This window comes from Quercus lobata, chromosome 4 (assembly GCF_001633185.2).
Source record: "Quercus lobata isolate SW786 chromosome 4, ValleyOak3.0 Primary Assembly, whole genome shotgun sequence".
Classification (NCBI taxonomy): Eukaryota; Viridiplantae; Streptophyta; class Magnoliopsida; order Fagales; family Fagaceae; genus Quercus; species Quercus lobata.
The window spans coordinates 30,719,972-30,741,814 of record NC_044907.1 but is presented as its reverse complement, the minus strand read 5'-3'; the positions used below and the strand labels follow the sequence as shown (position 1 = coordinate 30,741,814).

Here is a 21,843-nt window from a genome sequence, read left to right as displayed (position 1 = left end):
AATTTAGTGTGAGACCTCACATCGTGTTTGGGTAGAGGTGTTTTAGGGAGGGAGGAAAATAGGGGAGGAAAATGAAGAGAGAAAATGTCATTTTCTTATGTTTGGTATTGGCTGGAAGGAAAATGGGGCGGGGATAGTTTTTCTCTTTAGGCCACAAATCTTTCTCCAAAATGGAGAAAAAACTTGAAGTAGGTAAAATATCATCATTAACCCAACTTTTCCATCCCCCTAATAGTAATAAGGGCATAACGGTAAATTAATTATCTTTCCTTCAACTTTTTCAGCCTCTTTACCAAACACATATGGTTAAAAAAAAAAAAAAAAAATTCTATCTCCTAACCTCCCCCACCAACCCCACCCCCCCACAAAATCTCATCATGCATCACAACCTAAGGAGTTGGGTAAGAGGAAAAAAAACATAATTTTATATATGAATTTTTCTTTGTTTTTTAATTGCTAACATAGATTGAGCAAGATCCAAAACATAGTTTTAAATAGAAAAATTACATCGCCTTAAACTTAATTGTCACATAACAGTCACATCCCTAACGGAGATAGACGGGAGGACTACTTTAAAATTGTTATCAAATTGGAGAGTAAAAAATGAAAATGTTCAAACATGAGGGACTAAATGAAAACCCCCAAACATAAATGGTCAAAAGTGTAATTTACTCATAATAAATATACGCATGTGAAGACAGCACTCAATTAATCCACCATGCGCAGCAATGGTTGATCCTTAGAGAACCCAATCAGTTCCAAAAAGAAATGCCAGATTGATGAGAGCCAGTTAAATGGTGAAGTTTCTGTTATCACCACCTGTCTTGATGTTTCATCCTCCAAGTAAGGCACTATATACGTTTTCATATCACTTGTAGAAATCTCCAAATGGCCCCCAGAAACGTTTATGAATTTAACTTTACCAGCTTCATCCAGGATTTTCAAACCAATCCAGTCTTCAGTATAGAGTAGAGTCTGCAGGGAATAAAATATGCTAAAAAAATTAAAAGCAATCATTAATTAATATATGGTGGAGATACAAGCAACTAATGAGTTATTTTTGAACAATTTGAAGATTCTTCAATTGTGTAAAGATTGCATATGTGTTACTCTTGCAAAGAGTAAGACTTTATATAGAATAAAATGGCAAAATAGAATACATGCGATTGACTGATTCTAACTAGTTTGTTGAGGATCCATAGCCAATTCCAAATTTTAGGATTTTTTTTAAAGAAGGATTAAGGCTTGGTTATTGTGTCTTTTGTATTGAGAAAATGGACTTCTCCTTGATATTGGTTTGAAAAGCATAAGCGTTTTTATCAAAGAAATGTTGTCCACAATATTTTAACAACACTTTCACAACAAATCATAAGTTACAGCTTGTTACTGACAGTTATTAGTTGGTAAAAAAGTAATTTCAATTATAGGTTTAAATTAGAAGTAGCACTTCTCTTTTTATTATCCTATATTAAAAATAATAATAATAATAAATTAAAAAAAAAAACTTATTGACCAGGAAGTATGTTTGACCAATAAAGTCCTACCCAGAAGCAAAGCACAGGAAAGAAATATTTCTTACAAGAAGGTAAAATCATGACATGGAAAAATGGATTACCTCTTGTGCAGGCAAAACAGGATAAAAGGCCCCATCTGGGTAATACCCGAACCAGGAGGTCTCCTTAGGAACCAAAACAGTATCCTGCTCAAACTGATAATGCATGCAAAGAAAGAGAAGAGCATCACCAAACATGTGTGAACAATTGCAACTTGCATCATCTCTAAGTGGACTAGAAAAAATTACAGATACAGCTCATGACTCTTCAACTCACCATAATAAGTACCAAATTCTGTAAGCTAGCAAATCTTTCCTTATAGGTGGAATTTCTTGTAGCGTTGATTTCGTTGTTAAGCTTTGGAAGAAACTTGCATCCTTCTAAATAGGCGCTAATGTCCTGAAGAAAGAAAAAATAATCTTGTTTAGCTCTTAGAATAAAAAAACTCCATTGAAGCAATATTGAGAAGGTGGCAATAATGAAAATATATATAATTAAAATAGCTGAAAGTCATATCAGCAAATGGTTTCATCCCAAGAGAAAAAATGACTAGACAACACAGGCCCATATTCCATATTAAGAAGTAGGAAGAAGCTAATCTTAATCAAGAATAAAAGCTGTTCACCAACTTTCACTGAGGGTTTGGTTTATCATGAAGATTAAAAGAGAAATTATTTGCAAGATAACCTGCAATTTAAAAGAGCTTTAAGGTAAACTGAAGTTATACTCACAATTGGGATTTTCATATAATTACTTGGAGCCAAATGTTCCTGCAGTCCCACCAATGATTAGAAATTCAAATCGTAAATGTCATCAGAGATAAAATAACAAGAAAAAAATGGAAAACAAATCAATCAAAGTAGTCCATAAGGATGAATTTAAATGTCACAATAATCAAGAGGAAGATGATTTATAAAAAGGCCACTGTTTCGAACATTGAATTATACGTTTGTCTTCATTTAATATATATAGTTTTTCATTTCTCATTTAATAAAATAATCACAATAAAAAATTATAAATTTTATTTAAAAAAAATTTCATACCTGGACCCAGTCAGTGTAGACCATTGACTCGATTAATTGGTCCAATAGAGCGCAAATCCTCTCGGACTGCAAAAACAAGGCATATCAATTAACACATTCAAGTAGGAAACGAAATTACATAAAACATGTTTAATAATTGTAATGGTTCCTCAGCGCCTTTCTACTGTAACAAGTCCAAATTTTGTTGCCAAAGGACATTGATTAGTGATATATTTCAATATCCAGATCACTCAATCTCTCTCATATGGTATACAATAGAGAAGTTTTAGAAAATCCAACTAGAATTGAAAAATCATAGGAAAGGAATGAAAGCCAAGGCATATCAAGCTACAGTACAATTCATATGTAGACCGATTAATTAACACATTCAATTAGGAAATGAAATTACATAAAACATGTTTATTAATTGTTAATGGTTCCTCAGCACCTTTCTACTGTAACAAGTCCAAATTTTGTTGCCATAGGACATTGATTAGTGATATAATTCAATATCCAGATCACTCAAATCTCTCACATATGGTATACAATGGAGAAGTTTTAGAAAATCCAACTAGAATTGAAAAATCATAGGAAAGGAATGAAAGTCAATTAATAAGAAGAGAGAAATATTGTTGAAAATTGGCCATTGTGTTTTTCATTGATATCAATGATCTATAATGATCTGTATCATCAGTATCCACAATTGATTTATAGATATAAAGAGCATTGAAAAAACAGCAACAGCATTTTTAATCTTTTTAGTCAACAATAGTAAGTTTTTGTAGATACTGTGCAACTTGTTTTCCCCCCAAAATATAATCTGACCTTTCAAAGAGTCTGGAGGTTTTGTACAACTGCAATTTTCCTTCAATTCCAAGGGTTAATTTAGTATTTTACTGGTGTAAAATACCAGGAAGGTAATACATCTTTTACATCTCCCTAAGTAAAGATTGTTCTGTCCAACATGATTATAATTTTCAAGTCTATTCACACCAAAACGTATGCATATAGTTAACGCAAAAGAATTATTTAGAAGTGTTTTCCCAATCTAATACAAAAAGAATATACAGATCATGAAGTGAAAGAACCACATACTCCACAAAATGGAATTGATGCAATTCCAGCATGAACACCACCTACAGATATGAAATTCTTAACCTGTATATAGAAAAAGAGATGAAACATAAGTAACATACAAATCAAGTTTGAGAGAACTATAAATCAGCACAATGTAAGAGAAAGATAGTGGAAGGAAAAAAGAAACAGAGGAGAAGAAACAATAATGAAGATGATGGGGGGAATGATTAAATATTTGAAGGATTTATAAGTAAAATAATGTTATGGAAAAGAGGATGTTGATCAATACACAAAATGTGAATTGACCTACTCCTAAAGAACTAAAATCCCAAGCTCAGAAGACCTAAAAAGTCTAAAAATGAAGATGAAAGGATGCTGCCTCAAACAGTCAACCACTCATATCAAGACTGGGAAAAAATTATTTAATTACACAAATAGGCCTTTCAACACCATCAAAATTTCTATCATTCGTCTCTCATGAAACGGTCCATAACACACAAAAGGGAGTAGCATTCCAAATCTTCAAGTTCCTATGACAATGAAAATTTTCCTTGCTAACATTCCAACATCCGAATCATCGTCTTCACTCTTCAGCATCACCCAAGAAATCCCAAGCACACACAAGGGAGTAGCAAGATGTGAGTATTGCTTTTGTGCTCAGTCTCCCTGTACCTTTCAAAAGCATGATTCAATCCTCATGGTAGTGTTGTGCTTCTCTAAGATGGCCCATTTTATCCTATGCTCTAAAACCTTACCTCGCCACCTAAGTTGTGAAGCTTTATTTTGATGATATTGTCAAATTATATAGAATTCCCAAAACAAGTGTCTAATAGGGATGTTAGATTCATGAGCTATTTCTCGAAAACTATATGGCACATGCGAATAGAAATTGTCTTTTAGGAAAGCATAAAGAATTCTCTTTGAAATGGATAGATCAAAGGCCCCTGGACCAGGTTCAATAACCAAGGCTGTGTGCCTAGACTGATTTTCAGGCTACTAGGAGAATTTTGACTCCAATAAAATTTTCAACTAGACAGTTACTCTACATTCATTTCACTGATATCAGAAGTTAATGTCTTCTCAGTATCAGGTATCTTTGAGAAGCCAAGTATTAATTAGCAGGGAAATGTATCAACACTGTGGCAATCAAAAGAAAGGATCTGCCTTTAAGCAATTTCCTGGAGTAAAAATTAACTTTGCTAAGATGAAGTTCTTTTATCACCCAGAAGGCATTTCATCTATAGCATGTGATATACCAATTCAGCAATATATCTACAAGGCCTTTGTGCATGTGGACATTTGATAAACATCAATATCATCATATTGAAGATGATGAAAGAGTACCTCAACAATATGTTCACTATTCAGGAATGAAAAACATAAAAAAGCAATATCAGAGTTATTATCAGATTAGCTCTTACAGGAGGGGCCCCATCACACAATTCAACTACCCCTCGACCAATCAGAGTACCCTGTGTAACAAAAATGACCATGTAATATGTTACTAATATGTAAAAACATAGACAAATAATCAGAGAAGTCTAAATATTGGGAAAGAAAAAGATAAGAAAATCGAGATAAATGTAATGCCATCTAATTACAACATTATGCAGTCTTGAAAACCTTCACAATTTTACATGCAGTACGTTCCATACTTCACCCCTATATAAGTGACATCTTCCTTTTTACATGAATCTAGAACAGAAAAGAGTAAATTTGTCTTGCCATTTAAATTTCCCTTTATGTAATATAATGCTATTTATGCAGATAATTTACTTTGACCTGCTGATTCTTAGGTGAAAGGACTATTTTAGGCACTCGTTATGCATCCCCCTTTTGTATTACAACCTATTCAACATCGACACTAGATGTTGAATTGTAATTTTATTATCAGAGAGTTCACCCATTAATTGGATGTCTCCAAAACTCATCAGGTTCTCCATCGACTTTGAATGATGAATCACATCAACATATGTCAATCCAAATGTTCCAATAGGAATCTAGACATGTATTTAAAAATTGTAGCACTAAAACCAGTCATGGAAAAATATAGGAAAGCTTGGGGAATATCAAAACAAAAACATGTAGAAAAAGAAAAATCAAACAAAAGTTTGTTGAAAACTAATGAGAATCTATAACAAGAGAATACCATGAAGGAATCCACATTAATCAAAACACTTTAGTCAGCAAATTCTTTCCAAAAGTATCCCCTTTCATAATCAGGAAAAGCTAAAAACACTACAATAACAGCATTTTCTTGTATCACATTGCAATGATCCCCTTGTTTACATGTTACAAACATTTTAAGCAGTGCACTCAAATTAGGAAGCTGATAAAATTAACAAACAATTTGAATATATATAACCTACTGTGGAATGGAGCCTAAAATCAATTTTACACTTTATTCTCCCTGGATTAGAGGGACTTTGTCCCAAGCAAGTCTCTTTTTGATGTATTTCTGAAAAAGACTTTTGCTCCACTTTCAAAGTTTCAAGCATATGATTGATTCTTGCTTTTGCTTGTCTCAATTCCATTTTTACTTGTCCCCAGGGAGTGCCGTTGAAGTACACCGAAAGTAATACATGAGAGGAAATCCTATGTTAATTACCTGAGAAAGTCCAACTATGTTGTAACCCTCACTTAGTTCACTTATGTTCTTCACCTGCAAATAGAAGCTAAATCTTGTTGGGAAACAAATTACACTTCCATTGCAAGAAGAGGAAACAAAAAGCTATTACCAAACAACTTCATCACCTTCTCACAAGCAATAGCAGTCTGCAAGCACAAGAATTATAAAAAAATGATTATCACATGATTAAATATGGAACATTCTGGATGACAAGAACTCCTCATATATTAGTATGATTGGAACCTGTTCCAGCATGGGCATAGTCCAGGAATCACTTACTCCATCTCCGATTTCTCTACAGGAAAAAAAGTACATCTGATTACATTTAGGATTTACTTAACACTGTTCATGTTGGTTATACACTGGATATGAGCCTGATTAGATTACAGATGCCATGTACCAAAAAGCCAATCAGCAGGAAAATCCAATCTCAAAGCATCAGACATGTGATATGTTGTAAAATAATTTAGCTTTCCACTAATAATAGTTGAGCATAGTTTGGCAACAGGTCAAACTAAATTCCACTTTCTTGATGGCTTTATGTTCATAAGTATAAGATATGTTAAATTACCGATTGTCCCAAAAGTTTAAGCTATTGGAATATGATAAATTTTATCATTTAACTACACAATTCTAACACTCCCCCTCACATGTGGGCCGAAACTACTTTTTAATAGGTGAGATTCAACACATAGGAATTTAAATGGGAGGTAAAGTGGAGGAGACAGAAATCAAACTCAAGACTTCTTGCTCTGATACTATGTTAAATTATCGATTATTCTAAAAGTTTAAACTATTGGGATATGATAATTTAATCATTTAACCACACAATTCTAACAAAGTATATAACAAGTTTGAATTTTTTTTAAAGAAAGTTAGATAAATAGAGTCATCTAACGGCCTTGTGCACAGAGATAAGTAGCTTTCTTCACCTAGAGGTAATCCCCCGAGGAAAACAAAGGTAGTGTGGATGTCTGGCCTATAGGTTAGGTTTAGGGTTTAATATTTTACCAAATAGAGAATAAAATATTCATAAAAAGAAAAACATACACGCAATATCCTTGAGATCCAGACCAATTGCTTAAATTCTCAGTGAATGTTGTGACTACTTCACTGCTGCATTTATCTATAATGCCTGCCACAAAATGCATACAGAATGTTAGTATAGCAGCAAACACTTAAAGGATGCTAAATATTGCAATATCTAGACATCATTCTCCTGGAGGAAAGTCTCAACATATTCTAGTTGCCAATAGAGAAGCTGAAAGATGAAGTCAAAACATATTTTAGAAACAACAATTCTACAGAAAAGCTTTCTTTACTTATCCATTAATGTAAGAAGCTCATACAGGCAAGAAATATAACAGTTGCCATATATATATGAGTGTGTGTGCATGCGTGCGTGCGCACGTGTAAAGAGCTCCCACGCAATGTGAGAGTGCAGCATTGCTCAAACTTTGTGATTAAGAGTGCAATGAACTGATAGTTTGTGTGAACATTAAAGGCATAACATGACAAACTCTAGCTCTCACATATTTAGGACTAACTCAGTCTGTGTCATGTTTGAGAACACGGTCACAGCTTGATAGGATAAAATAGCTACCTAACTGCTTGCAAGCAATTTCTGAAAGACTCTTCTTTGTCAAATGATATTTCTGCTTTTCCAAACACTTCTTTACTTGAAGGAAAATACGTTTGTTAGGATTAAGTCTCAAGGTGACCAATATGAAATCAACAAAGTAAATCCCATAAAGTTTTCCAGATATTGATTGCTGGTTACTGATACCAAGTAAGGGTATATTCTAAGTCCCATCACAAGGTTTAAATTTTTTTCTTTCCTAAAAATTTATTCTCATTTAAATATACTAGTCGTAAACCTGCGCATTGCGCGTGATAATATTATTGTTTTAGTTATTATTGGTTAATAGTTGGTTTTTCATTTTCTTTTAAGTTAATATATTGACTTTAAAAAAATACACAATCTAATATATTAATTCAACAACAATAATAATAACAATAATGTTGAATAAAATAATATGAGAAGAAAAAAATAAAAATAAAAGATATAACAATAAACGCCAGATTAATTATCTCTAAATAAATACCAAATTATTTAAATCATATTATGTAATATTAAAATATTACATTCTTATATACTATCTTTAATTCTTTACAATGCAATATGATAAAACTTAACAACCAAAAAAAAAAAAAAAATTAAAACACAATTAAATTGGATCAACCTAAAGTAGAGTTCTAAAAAATACAAAAATTTCTCAACCTAAAGTAGAGATGCAAATTATATATATATATATATATATATATCACCAAAAATTGAGAGAGAAATAAATTTTTTTGTGAAGAAAAATTATGCATATAATGGAAAAGAGAATACCAAATTTATACTAAAAAGATAAGAAGAAACAAAATAAAGGGAAAGATGAAGAGTGATATTAAGAAAGAGGGTGGTGAGGAGATGAAAATGTAAAGAGAAAGAGAAAGGTTGGAGAAAGTGTAAATGTTAAAAAAAGTGAGTACAATTTAATTTATTTAAATTTAAATAAAATATTATATGTTTAATAAAAAAATATAAATAATTTAATTATATAGAGGATGTGACTGAGTTTAAATATTGAATAAAATAAGATGAAAAGATTAAAAAAGTAAAAATATAATATATATATATATAACAATAAATACCAAATTACCCAAATTATGTTATGTAATAGAATAATATATATTATATTCTTATATATTATCTTTTTAAATTTTTATAATGCAATAGTATAATATTTAACAATCAAAGAGAGCAAAAAAAAAAAAAAAAAAAAAAAAACCCTTAAAACACAAAACTAAATTGTACCAACCTAACGTAGAGTTATAACAAACACAAAAATTTATCAACTTAAGCAGAGATGCAAGAAAAAAAATATCTCCAAAAATAATTGAGAGAGAGAGAGAGAGAGAGAGAGAACCTTTCTATAATGGAAAACTATGCAAAAAATGGAAGAGAGAATAACAAATTTATAGAAGATGGTGTGAATATGAAGAGACAAAATAAAAGAAAATGAATGGAAAGATGAATAGTGACATTAAGGTTAAGGGTAGTGGGGAGATGAAAAAGTAAGGGAAGGAAAGATGAAGAGACAAAATAAAGAAAGATGAAAAGTGATATTAAGGTTGAAGGTAGTGGGGAGATGAAAAGGTAAAGGCGTGAGAAAGGTTGGTGAAAGTGAAATTATTAAAAAAAAAAAAAATGTTAAAAAACAATTATAGGAAAATTGAAAAGAAAAAGGATAATGACGTGGATGTTAATGTGGCTCAACGTGAGCACAATAACATTAAACACTATGATTCAGCTTTTAGTAATATATAGATATAGATTAATTTTTTTATTATGCAATAGTATAATATTTAACAAAAATAAAATAAAATAAAACTTAAAACACAAAACTAAATCATACTAACCCAACGTAGAGTTATAACAAACACAAAAATTTATCAACTTTAGCAGAGATGCAGAAATAAATAAATAAATAAATCCAAAAATTATTGTGTGTGTGTGAGAGAGAGAGAGAGAGAGAGAGAGAGAGAGGGAGAAACAACCTTTTTTCGATGGAAAACTATGCAAAAGAATGGAAGAGAGAATAACAGATTTATAGAAGATGGTGTGAATATGAAGAGACAAAATAAACAAAAATGAATGAAAAGATGAATAGTGAAATTAAGGTTGAGGGTAGTGGGGAGATAAAAAGGGAGGGAAAAATGAAGAGACAAAATAAAGAAAGATGAAAAGTGATATTAAGGTTGAGGTTAGTGGAGAGATGAAAAAGTAAAGGCATGAGAAAGGTTGGAGAAAGTGCAATTATTAAAAAAAAGTAAATGTTAAAAAACAATTATAGGAAAATTGAAAAGAAAAAGGATAATGACGTGGATGCTGATGTGACTCAATATGAGCACAGTAACATTAAACACTACGTTCCAACTTTTAGTAATATATAGATGAGACAGGAACTCCAATACTCCTATTTTATATTTTATCTCCAAAAAAAAAATGGAGCCAGTACATCAAAGATCAAATAAAGAATAAGCTCAGTCCATACCTTCCACCACTAACTCACTGATAATTTATATTTATATAAGTAAGAGTTTAAATTAATTACCATGCAAGACAATGAAAGGAACAGAGTGAGCAGTGAGAGTGAGTGTGCAGATGATGAAAATGAGAACAGTTGACAGTGATATAGAAAGAGAAGCCATTTGGTGTTAAAGGGTATTTGATATTATAGCAGGTAGTTGAGTTGTAGCATTAGGAGGAGGATCTAGGAGAGTGTTTTCAAAGATTTGAATCCTTGAAGACAGGATTTTTGTGTGTGTGGTTTCAGGTATTGGGAAGTGAAAAGGCATGGAGTGAGAATTGGTATATATAGATTGAAGGGAAAGGATTGACAAAACCATTAAAGAATTAGCTAGTCAGTAGACATGGCGCCAACTACCCTTTCAACTGCTGACAATTTCTCCTTCACGTGAACTGGCAGTCGGTCAAATGATGTTCATTTCCTCAAAACAGACAAATATATCGAGTTTAATTTCTACCTACATTAAAAATTAATTAGTGTCTTGATCTAATAATAGAGAATATCATCAAAAGTAGACACTATAAGTTGGAACTCTTAAAAAAATATATATTTCTAGTGATTATTATTATTGCTAAGATTTTTATCAACTTAGAAAGAAATTAGAGGAGTAGAAGGTGATCGTAACATAAAAAAATTAATTTTTTTTTATAAAAAATTTTTAAAAATTTCTGCAATTTGTTGCAGTCACGACTTCTAAGTCCAACTAATCCAACTTTTATTGTATAGCATATGAATATAATACAATTATGAAAAATTTAACAAATGTGCAAAGAGAGTTGGTTTAGAAAATATTTTTATAAATATTTTAACGGGAAAAAAAGTAATTGATTTTTTTAATAGTTTTTAATATTTTTTTAAAAAGTAGTGTCAAAACTTTTTAAAAATGATTTATTAATAAATGCTCTAAAGACACTTTTGACCAGAGCTTTATTATTAGTATTTATTTTTTGAAAATCAATTAGTAGCGTTAGTACCATTTTAGTATCAAAATGATTAGCTGTTGGAAAAAAATCAATAATTCGTTGAGCCACTTTTAGACATCTCACTTATTACATATGCAGCTAGATTATTATTATTTGAGAAAGATATGCTAGATTTCGAAACCCTTCCCTTAAAACAAAAAATCAATCATTTGAGCTAACACTTTGTTAGTTCTAACATTAATATTTTCTGAAAAAGTAGTCATTTAAAAAAAAAAAGTATTTTCTAGAAATTTGTCTCAGTTTCCTATATTTAGTAGTGATCTTGAAATGAATTTGAAAACTATCTCTTTGATTTCCCTTATTTAGTTTCAGGTAAAATAGATTTATTTTCCTTATTTAGTTTCGCGTTTGAAAGAGTTGTTTTCTATAAAATTTTATGCGGAAAACAACTCTATCTCATATCAAGCAATATAAGGGAATTTAGGAAATAGTTTTCTTTAACCTATTTTTTTATATGTTACCAAATATAGAGAAATGCAAAAAACTATCTTCACATAAAGTTTTCTATTGAAACAAACAAAGCGTAAGTATTTTTTTTTTTTTTTTAGGGAACAATAATACTTATTAGAATACATAAACACGAAATTAATATATAGAGTTTTCTAAACAGGCTTATAATACATTACATAACCAGAGTATCACTACAAAAGGACATAACATTTGTAATAGTAGTCTGAGGTTATAAGGACTGAAACACTAACACATAGATTCTCAAAAAAAAAAAAAAAAACTCTAGCACATACAATCGATGTGGGATAAACATCCCTATTGGTTTATCGTTTTATTTTTATTTTAGACTATTGAGTTAATAAAAAAAGTTGCAAGTAAAAATTAATAAAAATGCTAGTAATTTGTTGAGACACAAGATAATGATTTTGTCTCGAGCATAATTTTAAAAATCGAATTGAATCGGCCAATTTAATCAGAAACCGAACACTAATTAGGTCTAGTAAAAACTCCTAAAATCAATCAAAATTAGTAAAAATTCAGGAGCAAAAACAGTTCTTTGATCGTATTGGTTTTTAAAACCACGGTCTCAAGGGAATAAATTTTATTAGAGAGAAAATATCTGTTTTTTCAAATAATTTTGTTCTTATCCATATCAAGTTTGATTTCCTAATTTTAAAAAAAAAAAAAAAAAAAAATCACTTCTTCCAAGTACAACTCTAGTTTTTATACAACTTATTATTAAAAAAAAATAAGTCAATATACTCAATAGAGTCAATAAAAACAAGCTTGTTCATAGTTTCATACACAAACACATGACACACCTAATTTTGAACTTCAATAATTATGTTTTCATTCTAATTCCTAGTAGTGGTAGCCATATCCTCAACCTGCGGTGGGTATAACAGCAACCTTACATACAAACATTCCCCTTATATATTGGAGTGAGACACACGCATCTGACACCACACGTGAATCCACTCCCACTTGACCCCACGTGCAAAGCACGAACTAAAAAATTCTCAATTTCTAAAATTATAAAAAACAAAAACACAAAAACAAAAACATTAAAAAAAAGAAAAGAAGGCTTTTCCCACAACAAGTTGCTTTTGCTCTCTTAGGGCATCCAAATCCAGATCTCATATCTTATCTTATTTTACCATTTCAAAAAGTTACTTTATCAATTATACCATACTATTTTACAATACATCCAACATCTCAAACCTCTACTATTTTACCATCTTATTAAAATATTATTTTTTTAATCTTTTTTTATTATAACTTTTCCAACTGTCATTTTTTTTTTTTTTTCAAATTCAACTATTCCAGCTTTTTCAAATTCAACTATTCCAACGGTCATCCTGAACAACTTGCCAGTTTTTTTTTTTTTTTTTTCTTCAATTTCTTTCCAACAATTTCAACAACCTGACTTTTTTTTTTCTTTTTTTTTGAGAAACAACCTGCCAAATATCAATGTACTCAAATTTGCTAACTTTAAAAATCCACATACATATATATTCCATCAAAACAGTCAAATATTAATGTAAAATCCACATACGTATTTATAGATGCATCCTGTCAAATATTAATGTATTCAACTTGCCAATTTTAATGATCCACATACACACACACACACATATATAGAACTTGCCAATTTTTCATTTTTTTTTTTTTTTTTTGAGAAAGAACTTACCAAATATCAATTTACTCAAACTTGCTAACTTTAAAAATTCACATACATACATATAAATGCAACCTACCAAATATCAATGTACTCAACCTGCCAACTTAAAAAATCTACATACATATATATACATACAACCTGCCAAATATCAATGTATTCAACCTGCCAATTTTTAAAATCCACATACATATATATATACATGCAACCTGCCAAATATCAATGTACTCAACCTACCAACTTTTATAATCCACATACATATATATATATATATATATATAGATACAATCCACATACATAACTATCAATGTTATCTTTAGAAGACTCATACATATATCAAATTACAATAAAAGCCCACATGCATAACTCACGCACTTAAGTTCCTACAACTCCCCTTGTAATTGTCATAAATGTTCAATGAGGTCTAACTGGAGTTGAGAATGAATTTTATGGTCTCGAATACATTGATGGGTTTCAATGAACTCCGTAAATTCATTTATGTTCTCCTGTGACAGTTCTATAGTAGGATTGTCATCAATTTGCTCATAATCCACTTCCACTGCTTCATTTACATCTCGCTTATATCATACCATTTTACAATACACCCGACATCCCAAAACTCTATTATTTTACCATTTTATTAAAATATTATTTTTTTTACTCTTTCTTTATTATTACTTTTCCTAATATCCATTTTTTTTTTCAAATTCAACTATTCCAGCTTTTTCAAATTCAACTATTCCAATGGTCATCCTTAACAACCTACCAGTTTTTTTTTCATTTCAATTTCTTTCCAACTATTTGAACAACCTGCTATTTTATTTATTTATTTTTTTTTTTTTTAGAAAGAACCTGCCAAATATCAATGTACTCAAATTTGCCAACTTTAAAAATCCACAAACATATATATTCCATCAAAACTGTCAAATATTAATGTAAAATCCACATACGTATTTCTAGATGCATCTTGTCAAATATTAATGTATTCAACCTGCCAATTTTAATGATCCACACACACACACACACACACACACATATATAGAACCTGCCAATTTTTCGTTTTTTTTATTTTTATTTTTTTGAGAAAGAACTTGCCAAATATCAATTTACGCAAACTTGCTAACTTTAAAAATTCACATACATACATATAAATGCAACCTGCCAAATATCAATGTACTCAACCTTCCAACTTAAAAAATCTACATACATATATAGACATACAACCTGCCAAATATCAATGTATTCAACCTGCCAATTTTTAAAATCCACATACATATATATACATGCAATCAGCGAAATATCAATGTACTCAACCTACCAACTTTTACAATCCACATACATATATATAGATACAATCCACATACATAACTATCAATGTTGTCTTTAGAAGACTCGTACATATATCAAATTACAGTAAAACCCCACATGCATAATTCACAAACTTAAGTTCCTACAACTCCCCTTGTAATTGCCATAAATGTTCAATGAGGTCTAATTGGAGTTGAGAATGAATTTTATGATCTCGAATACATTGATGGGTTTCAATGAACTCCGTAAATTCATTTGTGTTCTCCCGAGACAGTTGTATAGTAGGATTGTCATCAATTTGCACAAAATCTACTTCCACCGCTTCATTTACATCTCGCTCATACCATATCATTTTACAATACACCCAACATCCCAAAACTCTATTATTTTACCATCTTATTAAAAAATATATTTTTTTAATCTTCCTTTATTATTACTTTTCCAACCGTCATTCTTTTTTCCAAATTCAACTATTCCTGCTTTTTCAAATTCAACTTTTCCAACAGTCATCCTCAACAACTTGCCAGTTTTTTTCTTTTCAATTTCTTTCCAACTATTTCAACAACTTGCCAATTTTGTTTTTCAATTTCTTTCCAACTATTTCAACAACCTGCCATTTTTTTTTTTTTTTTAGAAAGAACCTGCCAAATACCAATGAACTCAAATTTGCCAACTTTAAAAATCCACATACATATATATTCCATCAAAACTGTCAAATATTAATGTAAAATCCACATACGTATTTATAGATGCATCCTGTCAAATATTAATGTATTCAACCTGCCAATTTTAATGATCCACACACATACACACACACACACACACACACACACACACACACACATATATATATAATAGAATCTGCCAATTTTTCGTTTTTTTTTTTTTTTTTTTTTTTTTTTTTTTGGAGAAAGAACTTGCCAAATATCAATTTACTTAAAGTTGCTAACTTTAAAAATTCACATGCATACATATAAGTGCAACCAACCCAATATCAATATACTCAACCTCTCAACTTAAGAAATCTACATACATATATATACATACAACCTGCAAAATATCAATGTATTCAACCTGCCAATTTTTAAAATCCACATACATATATATATACATGCAACCTGCCAAATATCAATGTACTCAACCTACCAACTTTTATAATCCACATACATATATATATATATATATATATATATATAGATACAATCCACATACATAACTATCAATGTTATCTTTAGAAGACTCATACATATATCAAATTACAATAAAACCCCACATGCATAACTCACGCACTTAAGTTCCTACAACTCCCCTTGTAATTGTCATAAATGTTCAATGAGGTCTAACTGGAGTTGAGAATGAATTTTATGGTCTCGAATACATTGATGGGTTTCAATGAACTCCGTAAATTCATTTATGTTCTCCTGTGACAGTTCTATAGTAGGATTGTCATCAATTTGCTCATAATCCACTTCCACTGCTTCATTTACATCTCGCTTATATTATACCATTTTACAATACACCCGACATCCCAAAACTCTATTATTTTACCATCTTATTAAAATATTATTTTTTTTACTCTTTCTTTATTATTACTTTTCCTACTATCCATTTTTTTTTTTTCAAATTCAACTATTCCAGCTTTTTCAAATTCAACTATTCCAATGGTCATCCTTAACAAACCTACCAGTTTTTTTTTCATTTCAATTTCTTTCCAACTATTTGAACAACCTGCTATTTTTTTTTTTTTTTTTTTTTTTTTGAGAAAGAACCTGCCAAATGTCAATGTACTCAAATTTGCCAACTTTAAAAATCCACAAACATATATATTCCATCAAAACTGTCAAATATTAATGTAAAATCCACATACGTATTTCTAGATGCATCCTGTCAAATATTAATGCATTCAACCTGCCAATTTTAATGATCCACATACAAATACACACACACACACACACACACACACACACACACACACACATATATAGAACCTGCCAATTTTTCGTTTTTTTTTTTTTTTGAGAAAGAACTTGCCAAATATCAATTTACGCAAACTTGCTAACTTTAAAAATTCACATACATACATATAAATGCAACCTGCCAAATATCAATGTACTCAATCTTCCAACTTAAAAAATCTACATACATATATAGACATATAACCTGCCAAATATCAATGTATTCAACCTGCCAATTTTTAAAATCCACATACATATATATACATGCAACCAGCGAAATATCAATGTACTCAACCTACCAACTTTTACAATCCACATACATATATATAGATACAATCCACATACATAACTATCAATGTTGTCTTTAGAAGACTCGTACATATATCAAATTACATTAAAACCCCACATGCATAATTCACACACTTAAGTTCCTACAACTCCCCTTGTAATTGTCATAAATGTTCAATGAGGTCTAATTGGAGTTGAGAATGAATTTTATGGTCTCGAATACATTGATGGGTTTCAATGAACTCCGTAAATTCATTTTTGTTCTCCCGTGACAGTTGTATAGTAGGATTGTCATCAATTTGCTCATAAGCTACTTCCACCACTTCATTTACATCTCGCTTATACCATACCATTTTACAATACACCCAACATCCCAAAACTCTATTATTTTACCATCTTACTAAAATATATATTTTTTTAATCTTTCTTTATTATTACTTTTCCAACCGTCATTTTTTTTTTTCCAAATTCAACTATTCCAGCTTTTTCAAATTCAACTATTCCAACGGTTATCCTCAACAACTAGCCAGTTTTTTTCTTTTCAATTTCTTTCCAACTATTTCAACAACTTGCCAATTTTGTTTTTCAATTTCTTTCCAACTATTTCAACAACCTGCCTTTTTTTTTTTTTTTTTAGAAAGAACATGCCAAATACCAATGTACTCAAATTCGCCAACTTTAAAAATCCACATACATATATATTCCATCAAAACTGTCAAATATTACGGTAAAATCAACTTACGTATTTGTAGATGCATCCTGTCAAATATTAATGTATTCAACCTACCAATTTTAATGATCCACATACACACACACACACACACATATATATAGAACCAGCCAATTTTCCTTTTTTTTTTTTTTTTTTTTTTTTTTTTTTTTTTTTTGAGAAAGAACTTGCCAAATATCAATTTACTCAAACTTGCTAACTTTAAAAATTCACATACATACATATAAATGCAACTTGCCAAATATCAATGTATTCAACCTGCCAACTTAAAAAATCTACATACATATATATACATACTACCTGCCAAATATCAATGTATTCAACTTGCCAATTTTTAAATTCCACATACATGCATATATATACATGCAACCTGCCAAATATCAATGTACTCAACTTACCAACTTTTATAATCCATATACATATATATATATATATATATATATAGATACAATCCACATACATAACTACCAATGTTATCTTTAGAAGACTCGTACATATATCAAATTACAGTAAAACCTCACATGGATAACTCTTACACTTAAGTTCCTACAACTCCCCTTGTAATTGCCATAAATGTTTAATGAGGTCTAATTGGAGTTGGGAATGAATTTTATGGTCTCGAATACATTGATGGGTTTCAATGAACTCCGTAAATTCATTTGTGTTCTCCCGTGACAGTTGTATAGTAGGATTGTCATCAATTTGCTCATAAACTACTTCCACCGCTTCATTTACATCTCGCTCATCCTAAATGATCATGTTATGAAGAATTACGCATGCTTTCATGATGTCTTGGAGCGTTTTACTGTAGAAAAATCTTGCAGGCTCGTACACAATTGTGAATCTTGCTTGGAGCACTCCGAATGCACGCTCTACATCCTTTCTATTCACCTCTTGAGCTTTTGCAAATAATTTTTTCTTATGTCCTCATTGAGATGGAATTGTTTTAACAAATGTTGACCACTTCGGATATATGCCATCGGCAAGGTAGTATCCCATTGTATACTCATGGCCATTGATTGAGTAATTAACTGCAGGAGCACGTCCTTGTTCGAGCTCAGAAAATATAGGAGACCGTTCTAATACATTAATGTCATTATTTGACCCAGGTAACCCAAAAAATGCATGCCATATCCAAAGATCAAATGATGCCACTGCTTCCGAAACAATGGTTGGCTCACGAATGTGATCGGAGTATTGACCTTTCCATGCAATCGGACAATTTTTCAATTTCCAATGCATGCAATCAATGCTCCCTAGCATCCCTAGAAATCCACGTCTTTCCCCATTGACTAAAAGTCTAGCAATGTCTTCGTTGTTTGGGGACCTCAAGTATTCCTTGGAGAAAATATCAACCACCGCTTTAACAAATTTTTTCATACTTTCTATTGCAGTGGATTCTCCAATCTGCACATACTCATCCATAAAATCAGCTGCCACTCCATACGCAAGCATCCTAAGTGCAGATGTTATCTTTTGAAGAGAAGATAAACCGAGCCTTTGGGCATTATCTCTTTTTTAGATAAAGTAAGGTTCATAAGTTTCCACTGTGGATTGAATACGAAGAAAAAGAGACCGACTCATCCGAAATCTCCTCCAAAATAAATTAGGAGGATATACTGGTGTGTCCGCAAAGTAGTCGAGATAAAGTCTTTTATGGCCTGCCAAACGATCACGTTTGATATACCGACGACGTTTACGTTTTGATGTTGAACCTTTAAGAACTCGCCTCATTATCTCATCCTCGTCTGAGTCGTCAAGAAGCAATTTGCAAAGCCTAGAGCAACCCATATAGACAACCTTGAAGACAACAGTGTTAGGAAATTATCACAATTATTGCAAAGCAAGCAGAGATTACATTATGGAAAGGGAACAAGTAGATATATTATTCAATAAACAAAGCTTAAAACTTGTCAAAGCAAAAGTCACCTAGTAAAGATTGATAAGAAATAAAGCATATAGTTGATACCACTATTGTATATGCTAAAGATTGATAAGAAATAAAGCAAAAGTCCCCAAGGCTCATAATCTTCTCTTTCAGCACTACGAACTAGAACCATGTATTGTATATGCTAAATTGATACCACTATTTAAAGATACACAAACCAAGCCTTGATGCTTCTTTTTCATATTTTTGCTTTGACTCTTAACCACTAAACCTTAGCTATGACTACCTTTATAAAAAGAAAGCACTGTTATAACTTCTCTTTTGCCATCTATGGCAGCACATCCCCTCTCTCTTGTTGCCGTCTTGACATGAACAAATTCCATTGCCTTTTTGACATAAACAAAACTATAATGTTGACCATCTTATACAGAATGTCTAAATTAGAAGCAAACAGAACATTTTGCCAGACAGTTCATTTTTGGGTAACCAATACAGCCTAATCAGTTACATTTAAGAATTTTCTCAAGAAAAAAAAAAAAAAAAAGATTAGAATTTAAGAGGCTGGATCAAGCTTATGCTCTCAAACACGACCAACTTGGAACCAACCAGGTCAATAGCTAACTTAAAAACCATGTCATGATATCTTTATTTTCATGCATTTGTATTCTCCATCCAAAAACCATACAATATAGAACTAGAGGAAACCCAACTCAATATACACACTCCTGATGAATTAGGATTAAATTCAGTTTAAGCTGACACAATGAACCTAAAGGACCATTTGTATTGTGGTTTACTCTGAATTTGAAATGTAGCCATCCAAATAAAGCATTTGATCTCAAACTAACAAATGAAGTTCATAACAAGAAAGGTTATAGTAGAAAACTGCATGTGTGTGTGTATGTGTTTTGTAGCTTAATCTGAAATAACCAAGCAATTGGATCGGTATACAAGTTGCTCAATTACTGCACTTGTCTAAATTTAAATGGTGATACCAAATAAATTTATTCGAGACAAAATAAAAAAGCATTAGAGTGTGAGAGACTTCTTATATATTTTCAGCTTAATCCAACTAAGCAGTTGGACCAAGTGTAAGTTACTTCACTTAATAGATACAAATTACAGTAAATTAAAATTTGGAATCCAAGAGTGAGGATTGCAATTGAAAAAGCCACCAGCTCAATTTGACGGTACCAAACATTTGGAGCACTTCAAATCTAGCAATCTATATATTACTAAAAGCTGAAGCGTAGCGTTTAATGCTGCTACTCTCACGTTACGCCACATCAGCTGCCACGTCATTTTATTTAAAAAAAAAATATAACTTTCCCTTCAATTTTAAAATGGTTTTTACAATTTTCAGCCCTATAAATTCCAGCCCTATAAATGCAGCCCACTACTTATTTATTTACTCCCACTATCATCCTATAATAAATTTGTATAATTAATCTAAGGGGATCTAGCCTTTTGCCCTTTTTGGGCAAAATATTTGGCATTATGCCCCTGTTTCGAAACTATATAGGGGCGTGCCCCTGTTTCGATACTCGATTATACGATAATCGAGTTACTTAAATAACTCGACTATTAAGAAACCGAGTTCTGGGCAGGTTCTTGCCACGCTGGTGTTCCAGCTTGGCTTTTGGGCAATAAAATATTCCTGCGTTACTGTTTGTAACTCGTCAATGTGGAAACCGAGTTATATGCAGAATAAGTAGGAGTTTTTGAATGTAACGTCTCTAAAACTGTTTGTCTTCCTTCCTCAACAGTTTCTCTCCCTTCCTCAATCCGATCAGTAGCCACCGTCAGTCCGTTCAGTAGACCATTCCCAAGTTTAACGCATCTTCAAGTTCTCCTATTTCTACCCGCACCCAAACCAAACCGTTCAGTAGACCCTTTCCGAAGCTGAATCCAAACCCACACCCAAACCCACACTTTTTCAATCTCACATTAAGGTAATTTGTAAATGCTGAGTTCAAATTTTAATTTTTTCCCTTTGCATGTAATCTGATTTGAGTGTGGCTTCTTAAGTTTTTCTCTGTTAGATTTTTCTCTATCTCTATTCATAATTATTGTTTTTGTTTTAGCTTTGTTGGGTTTGGTTTTGAAGTGGGTTTGGTTTTAAAGTGGGTTTTGATGCACATCT

General features: G+C 31.2%; 1 protein-coding gene and 1 pseudogene across 1 annotated transcript; both read right to left on the bottom strand.

Annotated features, from left to right (window-relative positions):
* Window positions 1-464: 464 nt before the first annotated feature.
* On the bottom strand, window positions 465-10,541 carry LOC115986644 (palmitoyl-protein thioesterase 1-like). The gene is made up of 12 exons (XM_031109865.1): window positions 10,445-10,541; window positions 7,332-7,416; window positions 6,525-6,576; window positions 6,407-6,427; window positions 6,261-6,314; window positions 5,074-5,124; window positions 3,671-3,733; window positions 2,597-2,662; window positions 2,285-2,323; window positions 1,830-1,952; window positions 1,616-1,708; window positions 465-975 (listed from the first exon to the last, which is right to left on the bottom strand). Exons 1-12 carry the CDS (start codon window positions 10,539-10,541, stop codon window positions 709-711), a joined length of 1,011 nt encoding a protein of 336 aa, XP_030965725.1. The 3' UTR covers window positions 465-708.
* A 7,817-nt stretch (window positions 10,542-18,358) lies between these two features.
* Window positions 18,359-19,603, bottom strand: LOC115985022 (annotated as a pseudogene).
* Between the last annotated feature and the right edge of the window lie 2,240 nt (window positions 19,604-21,843).

Excerpts from the sequence above, each read along its gene's own strand:
- LOC115986644 (XM_031109865.1), bottom strand. The coding sequence starts at position 10,541 with ATGGCTTCTCTTTCTATATCACTGTCAACTGTTCTCATTTTCATCATC. Across the intron at positions 2,663-3,670 it reads CATCAATTCCATTTTGTGGA|TCCGAGAGGATTTGCGCTCT; the intron begins GTATGTGGTTCT and ends TTGTTTTTGCAG. Across the intron at positions 1,953-2,284 it reads ATTATATGAAAATCCCAATT|GACATTAGCGCCTATTTAGA; the intron begins GTGAGTATAACT and ends TTCTTTCTTCAG.